This window comes from Enoplosus armatus, chromosome 19 (genome assembly GCF_043641665.1).
Source record: "Enoplosus armatus isolate fEnoArm2 chromosome 19, fEnoArm2.hap1, whole genome shotgun sequence".
In the NCBI taxonomy this organism is placed as follows: domain Eukaryota; kingdom Metazoa; phylum Chordata; class Actinopteri; order Centrarchiformes; family Enoplosidae; genus Enoplosus; species Enoplosus armatus.
In genome coordinates, this window is record NC_092198.1 from 4,917,117 (window position 1) to 4,927,943 (window position 10,827).

Consider the following 10,827-nt stretch of genomic DNA (forward strand, 5'->3'; position numbering starts at 1 on the left):
ATGAATGCAAAGCTACAATAATAGTTCTCGAGATGAAGAAGATTTTCAGTTCATGTCATACCTTTAAAGGCTCAAGATAGTCCACGCATCAGTGTTCATTACTGTGCCACTGTGCACGATCTTGATTTTTATCAACACCTGCCTCATTACCATAATGAATAAATTCTATAACTGTCCAATCAGATGTGGGGCTTTTCATCTTGATGACATTAGATACCAGAGCAAAATACTACACTGTAGATGAGAACTGTAGAAGTCCTGTTCTTTTTTAGCAAAGCTAGCGGTGTGGCTCTAGGGATGGTGATGTCGGTCTGTCAGTCCGGACTGAAATATCTCAACGTCTATTGAAAGAATTTCCATGAAATATTCTACTGACATTAGTGGTCCCCAGAGGATGAATCCTACGGACTTTTGGGATCCCATGACCTTTTCTCTCGCGCCAACATGAGGTTGACATTTTTGGTTTTCAGTGACATTTCTCCAATGGGTGTGTGAAATTTTGTACCAAGAGGATGAATCCCAGTTAATTTGGTGATCCTCTGACTTTTGGTGTAACACCACCAGCAGCTCAGATGTTTCACTTATTCTCAGAAATATCTCAACATCTACTAGATTGATGATCCCTTAACTTTTCCTCTGGTGCCAACAGGCCATCAACAGGTCCAAAACTTTTATTCATGACTAAATACCTACAAAACTATTGACATTTCCATCAGCCTCAGCTGTACTTTGTGTTCGGTGCTGATGAGTTCGCCTACAGAGCCAACAGGTCTGTAGACGACGACGTCAACCTGGCTCTACACTTCATCCTCCAGCACCTGGACTCCGCAGGATCCTATGCCAGGATCCTGTTTGTGGACTTCAGCTCTGCCTTCAACACGATCGTCCCGGCTCTTCTTCAGGACAAGCTCTCCCAGCTGAACGTGCCTGACCCCACCTGCAGGGGGATCACAGATTTCCTGTCTGACAGGAAGCAGCACGTGAAGCTGGGGAAACACGTCTCAGACTCGCGGACGATCAGCACCGGCTCCCCTCAAGGCTGTGTTCTTTCTCCTCTACTCTTCTCCCTGTACACCAACAGCTGCACCTCCCGTCACCAGTCCGTCAAGCTCCTGAAGTTCGCGGACGACACCACCCTCATCGGACTCATCTCTGGAGAGGATGAGTCTGCCTACAGGTGGGAGATTGACCATCTGGTGACCTGGTGCAACAGCAACAACCTGGAGCTTAACGCTTCAAAGACAGTGGAGATGGTTGTAGACTTCAGGAAGAGCGCAGCCCCACCCGCCCCCATCACCCTGTGTGACTCTCCAGTGGACACTGTGGAGTCCTTCTGTTTCCTGGGCTCCATCATCAGCCAGGACCTCCGGTGGGAGCTGAACATCAGCTCCCTCATCAAGAAAGCCCAACAGAGGATGTACTTCCTGAGGCAGCTGAGGAAGTTTAACCTGCCACAAACAATGCTGGTTCACTTCTACACTGCCATCATAGAGTCCATCCTCACCTCCTCCATCACCGTCTGGTACGCTGCTGCCTCCACCAAGGACAGACGCAGACTGCAGCGTATCATCCGCTCTGCAGAGAGGGTGATCGGCTGCAACCTTCCATCTCTTCAGGACCTGTACTCCTCCAGGACCCTGAGGAGAGCAGGGAAGATCGCTGCTGACCCCTCCCACCCCGGACACCATCTGTTCGACCCCCTCCCCTCTGGCAAGAGGCTGCGGTCCATCACGACCAAAACCTCCCGCCACAAAAACAGTTTCTTCCCCTCTGCAGTCAACCTGACGAACTTACATTGACCCCCCCCGAACACAAACACTACTTATACGTTATATTAACGTACATCACCCCTGTCCCCCCTGCGTTACATTAACGCACCCACCCCCTACTGGACACTTTACCTGGACACTTTACTTTATTCTGGTCACTGCACTGTTGTTATTTATCTTATCTTATTTTTATTTTTATTCTTATTCTTATTTTAGCTTTTATATTCTACTTATTTGTTATCAAAACAATAGCACTTCAGACCACAGCAAATTCCTTATAATGTATGTTACTTGGCAATAAACAGTTTCTGGTTCTGATTCTGATTCTGATGAGCAAATGTTAGCATGCTAACATGCTAAGCCAAAATGGTGAAAATGGTAAGCATTATACCTGCTAATATCAACATGTTAGCATTGTCACTGTTAGCATGTTAGCATGCTGAGAATAGCATTCAGTTAAAAGCACCACTGTGCCTAAGTACAGCCTCACAGAGCCACTAGCATGGCTGTAGACTCTTAGTCTCATTTTGCTTGTAGACGATAAACTAGGCAGCCAAATTCTATACATTCTATCTAATAAATTATGACATTTGAAACTAAAATGTTATGGGCTTAGGGTTGATAAAACTAGAGAGAAATGGGGTTGAGCGTCCTCCACAAGCAGGAAAGTTACTAATTAGGTCATGGGCTTAAACAGTCATTAAACTGTAACTTAAGTTTTAGACTCCATCACTTGATATTATTTTCAATTTCACCATTGTTCTTCAGCTGTTCTGCCACTGTGTTGGGAACAAAGGAGGGTTTTGGCTCCCCCTTACACACTATGTGCATCTATATTCATAATATCGCAGCTCTATGGTTCTGTCATGTTTGAATAGGGCCACTAAAGAATATTTACATTAAGGAAACCTATGCTTTGCCTCCTCAAGCTGTTTGACACATGAATGTAGAGATGATGACACAGTGTCACGCCTAAAGTTCAGGTTACGTGTCCAGCACTAAAGTATTGATTGTGGTGATGAAGCATAATTTCTTCTTCTTCCTGCTTGTTTCTTACCTTCTTAAATGAAAGTGTTCATGAAATGGCCCCATAGTGCAGACCAACATCTCTCAGTAGAAGTAAATCATTCTTGTCAAAGAGGTTCAGAAAGGGGCCAACAATTACATATAGAGTGCAACTCTCGACAGGGCCGGACAGTTTGAGGCCCGAGGCTTAGAAGCACCAGTATTGATCCTGCAGAGGGAATGCCCTCATCCTGCAAGTGTTTGTAGATGTTTTGGAAAAGTAAACCACTGATCTAATTCAGTACACTTCATTTTGTTAAAGATTATTAGTTTTGCTGTGCATTTAAACATGTACTAGATTAAACATTTGTAATAAAAGATAATCAATTTTATATTGAATATTCCATCGTAAGCATCTTAATGTCAGCATCATATAACTCCAATAAAAGTTGGAACAAGCACAAACAGAATATGCCTGTACATCTGTACATAGTGTGTTTGAGCTACTTTCAAGACTACATTAACTGACAGCTCATTATGATGCACCTCTACTCGTGTCTCAGTCAGTGTTTCACCTTAATGTGTATTTTTTATAGCATAATTATAATAAAAAACAGGTTGCCGAGTTTAATGACACACAATCTTTATTGTGCCAAATTTGATCAGTACTGACTCGTCCGTTGAATATTTCAGCACTCCAAAGAATATGTCAAAGCAGTTTTGTGTTAGCAAAATCACCTTGAAATATTTTCCCAGAAATGATCATTCTGAAAGCCGATCTGAACCAGCTGTAAAAGAAAGCATAAATAAATGGATTGAGCATTGAATTTGACAGTGCAAGACAGTTAAGTGTTTCAATCACAGCGATTGGCACTGAGACATGATTCAAAAGCTGAAAGGTAAAACAGAGAAAGAAAGGAGTCCAACAAATTAGGAAAACTCCCATCACAATCACAAGAGTTTTGGTGGCCTTTCTCTCCGTCTTACTGACAGCTGCTCCAGACTTTGTGCTCTGACAGGTTGTGTTCTGGATGCTGCGTGCCTGTCTCTGAGCAACAAGGAAAATCTTCAGGTAGATACAGAGCATTATGATCGCTGGGACGTAAAATGAGAAAACAGGTCCCAAAATGTTTGCCAGTAAAACATGGATAAAACACTTTTCTTCACATTTTTCATCATTTAATCCTGCAATTATAAAACCAAGTGCTAGAAGAACAGAAACACTCCAGCTCACCAGGATCATGACGGCAACAACGTGAACATTTATCTTAGTTCTATATGTCAGAGGCTGACACACTGCATAATATCTGTCTATGGAAATACAACATAAATTCAAAATAGAAGCTGTGCTCAGTGTTACATTTAAGCTTTCCAGTACTTTGCATATTAAATATTCATAATAAAAACATAAGCTTACAGCGAATTCCATGTTTAAAGGAAAGACTGAAACACCAACAAGCAGGTCAGCCACAGCCAAAGAAAGGATGAGAGAGTTAGTAGGAGTGTGGAGCTGTCTGAAGTAAATGATGGACATTATTACAAGAAGGTTTCCACATATTGTGGTAACAGATAATGATCCAAGGAAGATATATAATAAAACACAAATCATGGAAGGGTTTTTTTTCAGTATGTAAGAAACATTATCTATTTCATAACAGGGATGTATGTTATGAACATAAGTGCGATTGACAGTCACTTCTGGTGCCATGTTTCTGGGTTCCTGCAAATCAGTTTTCCATTAATGATTAACAATATTCAAAATACAAAAACATATGTGTTGATTTTAAAATATTATGCCTTGCATGAATGCAAAGCTACAATAATAGTTCTCGAGATGAAGAAGATTTTCAGTTCATGTCATACCTTTAAAGGCTCAAGATAGTCCACGCATCAGTGTCCATTACTGTGCCACTGTGCACGACCTTGATTTTTATCAACACCTGCCTCATTACCATAATGAATAAATTCTATAACTGTCCAATCAGATGTGGGGCTTTTCATCTTGATGACATTAGATACCAGAGCAACATACTGCACTGTAGATGAGATTAACTTTTTAAATCCTTTTTTGGAACCAGACCAATTCGCAAATGCAAATTAGTCTTGAACCTCTTGAACCTAATCTTCAATTTCCAAGGAACGTTATCAACAGGCTCAGACCAAAATGCCTGTGCCTTCTGGTTCAACATGATACACAGACGTTTGACATGACATGATTTAAACGACCAACACTTACCATTTGTATGTTACGTGAACTACCGTCCAGTTCGTGAAATAATAATTAATAACATGCTGAACGTTTCACATCAGCAGTAGCCATCTTGGTTGTTTAAGAAAATGCCACAAAGGCGCTTGAGGACGGAAATCTGCCTGAACGGTTGGGGGGCCAGAGCAAATAAAAGATGAGCTTGCAGATTAATTCCCAGGCTAACAAAATATATGATATCCTCTGGGCACCATGAATATCTGTACAAGGTGTCATGGTAATCAGTCCAGTCATAGTATTAGCAGATATTTCAGTCTGGACCAGTCGTGGACTTCCCAGCAGAACAACATTGCCATCCACAGAGCCATGCCACTCGCATGGCTGAAAATAGACTGATTTAACTTCAACCTTGATAACAACCCATTGATACATTTTTCTTTTACAATTTCTGTTTATTTTGCATAAAGCGTCAACCTTGGTGATCATATGATTTTTGTTAAAGGGAAAACATTGTTCTCTGTAACAGCTGAAAGAGCTTTGGGTGGAGCCACAGATAAAACATCATATACAGTAACCTCAGCCTAAGCCTATGTTTGTCCCTTGTTGGACTACGCTGCTGGAGTATGGTGATTTAAAACCTGCAATAGATGTGAACATGTTCAAATAACCTTCTATGAGAAGTTTTCATGGTGTAAAGAAATTTGCTCCAACCACAGCTGTAACAGGAGACATGGGGTGGGATCTCTTTGAAGAATGAGTTGAGTGTGGTGGTGGTTATGAGCAGTGGTAGACTACGTAAGAATCTACTCATGTGGGACACACAAGCGGTCCTTTCAGAGCGTACAGGGGTGCCTCCAGAGATTTTGGACCCCATGAAAGAATATAATATGGGCTCCCATAGATCACCCATGTGGGCTACATTGCTGTAACAAACCACACCTGCAAAACCCATTTGACGACCCCAAATATTAGCAATAAATGTATCTTTGCAGGCTGGAATCTCTACTGTAGTCCAACGTTAATTACCTCATACATAGTGATAATAATATAATATACATAATATACCAGCATTGAGCACTGGTGTTAGTGGCCACAAACCTGGGTCATGAAACCAATGTGCATGCCTCAGTATCTGAAGCATCCTCAAGCTGAGCCTCACTTTGTCCCTTGCATGACTTGCTCCTCATTGCTTCATTGTGATCTTCTATACTGCTACTACTAGCACTGTCCTTCCTCCATTTCCTCTCTTGCTTCATGGCTTGAGAAAGCCTGGCTCTAGAGTATGATATATAGTGTATCCTATAATAGTATCAACATCATAATTTCAACTTTTTCAACATTTTCTCATGACTGACTTACAACACTGTACAGGTCTGCACATACTACTTATACATACTAATACTATCATTTTGTACATGGTATACTATAATATAGTAATATATATAATATCTGAGGAACTACTTTATGTTATTCGATGCCATTGTCATTCTGACTATTCGGTTGGCAGTAGCCTACTGCAATGTATTGACAGCAATGTGATTATCCAGTCAGGGAAAATCTCACTTGGAGTTAAAAGCCCTTATCTGCCCATCTTCCCATTTCCGGCACCCTGATTTTGGTTTTGAGTTTGCCATTCTGTACAAACATCTCTACACACAGACAGACTGTCAGCTAGTTTCCACTGTTCCTAACTCAGCTGTATAGCTAGGTAGGACTGAACCATTCAATGTTTGTACTGAGGGGTTAGAAATTAAATAAATCCAATGAATGAAATAATGTACAATTGAATATTGATTGTTGATTACTTAGCCATAATGATTTTCAGATTCTAGCTGCAAATTGTGAACATTAAGTAAGCTACCATTCAAAGCCTCCTCGGCCAACAAAAAGTGATTACAGAGCTCTTTTGAAGTTAATTCTGTTTAACCTGTAGTTACTTTCAATTATTAAGCTAAACCTCAGTAGAAATTATTGGGGATTCAAAATGTTTTAAATTCAAAACTGGATTCAGATTTGATTAAATATTTTTGCACCCCAACCCTATTCAGCCAACAATCTCCTACCCAGAGCAATAAGACTAAAATGTAGACATCAAGCCCAATGACAGCAAATGCATCAGTTAAAATGTCGGACTGATGTGTCACCTGCACGGTGGACTAAGAAAAACGTTACAGGTTTCTGATTTAAGCCATCTGCATCATCGCATATGCTAACATCTCCCCATGATGTATCTACATTTCAGTTTCCACTAGTGTTGAATCTAAAATACAGACAGGCCTTTGGTATGCCCTGCCTGAGGAGTTAGAGCCTTAAATGTGCTTTTCAAAGTATCAACAGAAAGGATTTGGTTAAATTAGTTTGGTCCTTGCTCAGTTTTATTTATATGTAGCCATGTTGAATAAAAGACTGCCCTCAGAAGCAGTGATTTTTACAGGATTTTATACATAGCTTACACTTCCATTACCAATAGCTATGTGATGCTTCAGAAGAATCCAGTAAACTGTGGCAATTTCTGTGTAAATACAGTCACTTTTGTTGTGTTTACATTTACTGTACCATTATTGACATTTCCATAGCCTAAGCCATAGTCAAAGAATAAGTCAATGCAAATTTGAATTAGCAAAATCACCTTGAAATATTTTCCCAGAAATGATCATTCTGAAAGCCGATCTGAACCAGCTGTAAAAGAAAGAATAAATAAAGGGATTGAGCATTGAATTTGACAATGTAAGCCAGTTAAGTGTTTCAACCACAGAAACCGGTACAGAATTATTACTAAAAGGCATAAAGGTGATACAAAGAAAGAAAGGAGTCCAACATAAAAGAAAAACTCCCAAAACAATAGCAAGAGTTTTGGTGGCCTTTCTCTCCGTCTTGCTGACAGCTGCTCCAGACTTTGTGCTCTGGATGCTGCGTGCCTGTCTCTGAGCAACAAGGAAAATCTTCAGGTAGATACAGAGCATTATGATCACTGGGAAGTAAAATGACAAAATAGGTCCGATAGTGTTTTCAATTAGAACATCAATTATACACCTCTCCTCACATTTTTCATTGTTTAATCCAGCAATTATGACACTAATTCCAATTAGAACAGAAACACTCCAGCTCACCAGGATCATGACCACAACAACACGATGGGTGATTTTAGTTCTATATGTTAGAGGCTGACACACCGCATAATATCTGTCTATGGAGATACAGCATAGGTTCAGAATAGAACATGTGCTCAGTGATATATCAAAACTGCCTCGTACTTTGCAAAATAAGTCCTCATGATACAGACATGAGCTGAGAGAGAATGCCATGCTGAAAGGAAAGACTATAATCCCAACAAGCAGGTCAGCCACAGCCAGAGAGAGAATTAGGTAGTTTGTTGGAGTGTGGAGCTGTTTGAAGTAAGTGATGGAGATTATTACAAGAAGGTTTCCACATATGGTGACAACAGACAACAATATAAGGAGAATATATAACAATACACATAAAACGGAGGGGGTGTTTGTCAGTGTGTAATTGAAATTATCTATTTCATAGCAGGGATGTATGTCAGCCCCAACGGCAGTCCTGTTGACAGTGACTTTTGGTTTCATGTTTTAGGGTTCCTACAATTAATATATATAATATAATACAATAATTACGATATAATTATTAATAATTAGCAATATAGAGAACATTGAATTGAAAAGAAACCATATACAGTGTCAACAATGTAATAAAAAAACTGAAATTAATCTGTTTATTTTTCATATAAAACCTGTGAGACCCTCAAGATTGTCCATGCATTAGTGCCGATGGGTGTTCTGTACCACTGTGCAGAACCTTAATACTTATCAACATCTATCTCATTACCATAATTATCGTCCAATCAGGAATGAGGAACTGAATCCTGTTGGTATGTGATGAACATACAGCAAAAGAACAAAGTTGAACAATGATGCACTGTGTGTGTGTGTGCCAAACTTTGACTCTCAAACCAACCTAAATGACCTCACAAATTTGTTTCAATTCAGTGTTGCCAGATTGGGCAGGAAACTGCCTGATTGGGCTAGTTTTTATCAGTTTGGGCTGGAAAAAGTGTCTTGGGCGGGTTTTGAAAAATGGTTTTTTTTGCGCCACTTTTTTTTACTGATAGTAAGTAAACACAACGATCATTTTTAGGGTCATTAAACACAACACTGTGCCGTTCCTTGATTCACCTCAACTTGATTAGTTACTCTAGGTTGTGGCTAGCCTATCCATTTAGGGTAAGAAAACTGTATCATAGCAAGCACTATAGTGGTGCTTTCAGGCGTGCTGTCTGCAGAAATTCACGTGTGCTACAGTTGATGACACCACTGACAGCTAAAGTCTGTACAATGCCAACAAGGGGAAAATATAAGAAAAACACACACATGGAGTGTTAAGGCCATTACCGTAGCCACTACAAGCCAAGCTGGACAGGACTCCATCCAAGACAACCATTTAAAATAAGGATAGTTGCATATGTGACATGCCACACAACAATTAATGCTGTTGACAACTTGTCAGACATTTGCAAGATGAAATTGGACTGTCATTGCCCCCTCTTGATGAATCTGAAGACATAACAATAAACAAACTACTGTGTATGTGCGTCAAATACTGGTTAAAGGGTGAGTACAAAAATATGTGAGAAAAAAATAATGGAGGCCTCTCAAAATGATATAACCAAGTTCAACCTGTTGGCTACAGCAGACTGCACTGAACAGATTGCTGAGCAAGAGGATGTGTTCAGACGGCACTTAACACTGTTTTTCAGGCTTTTAAAAGACTTCTTGTTCATGCATTTTCTCTGGTCTATTCTTGTGGAGATAAAATCTGTAAACAAATACTTTTAATTAGAAACGGGAGACTCTCTAAGAGTTTTAAACTATCTGGAGAGACTGAGGAGAGATGTGAAGCTGAGCATCCATTTTTATTCTTATTATAAATAAGAATCATTAGTTTCAGAGGCACAGTGTGCACAATGTGTGTTGTAATTTAGAGATTTAAAATCACACCCATTGGTAGAGTAATATCCTATAAAATGATTTATAAGTTGTAGTACCAGTAGCAACCAGTAGCCCACTTATGTTCAATGTGGACTCATGGTAAATGGTAAAATGGTAAATGATCTCACTTATATAGTGTTTTTCAACCTTCACAGTTCACAAAGCGCTTTACAGCTAAGTCTCATTCACCCATTCACTCACACATTCACACACCGATGGTGACCGAGCTGCCATGCAAGGTGCTGGTCTCCATCGGGAGCAACTTAGGGTTCAGTGTCTTGCTCAAGGACAGTTCGACATGACGGGGGCAGCCAGGGATCAAACCCCCAACCTGCTTTAACCAGCTTTACCTCCCGTGTGACAGTGCTAACCACTGCGCCACCATGCTGCTTAAACTGTTTACTATCCATTCCTTTTTGTTAGCACTTGTTCTTCCTTTGGGACAGGACAGCTTTCCATATTTTGTAGTCAGAGAGAGGCAGCTGTGATTTGGACCTGTCTATTCCAGAAGAACTAATCTCTATATATCCATGCAATTTCCATAGAGGAGATTCTCAAAATATATATGCACTATGATTCCTGCTGAGTGGTATGCTAGTTTCATGCAGGCAGCAGACGACAGGTAGCTAGTTAGATATTAAAGTTGCTGAAGTCCCTCCACTCTTTCTTACCCACACTGTAGGTCTTTTTTATGGTACTTCCTGAAGGAAACATTGAAGGCAAGCGCATTCTCCACTGTTCATGACGCTGTGGTGTCACTGCACTGCTTCTGTCATTTCCAGTCATGGGTTTAGTTCCATTCAGCTCAATACAGAATTCTATCAGCACTGTTCGTAAAGGA

The 10,827-nt window shown here is 40.3% G+C and overlaps 1 protein-coding gene and 1 pseudogene across 1 annotated transcript; both read right to left on the bottom strand.

Moving 5' to 3' along the window:
- Positions 1-3,483: 3,483 nt before the first annotated feature.
- Positions 3,484-4,513, bottom strand: LOC139302380 (trace amine-associated receptor 1-like; annotated as a pseudogene).
- A 3,067-nt stretch (positions 4,514-7,580) lies between these two features.
- Positions 7,581-8,567, bottom strand: LOC139302317 (trace amine-associated receptor 1-like). The gene has a single exon (XM_070925977.1). The coding sequence runs from the start codon at positions 8,565-8,567 to the stop codon at positions 7,581-7,583; it is 987 nt and encodes a 328-aa protein (XP_070782078.1).
- Positions 8,568-10,827: the final 2,260 nt, after the last annotated feature.

Excerpts from the sequence above, each read along its gene's own strand:
- LOC139302317 (XM_070925977.1), bottom strand. The coding sequence starts at position 8,567 with ATGAAACCAAAAGTCACTGTCAACAGGACTGCCGTTGGGGCTGACATA.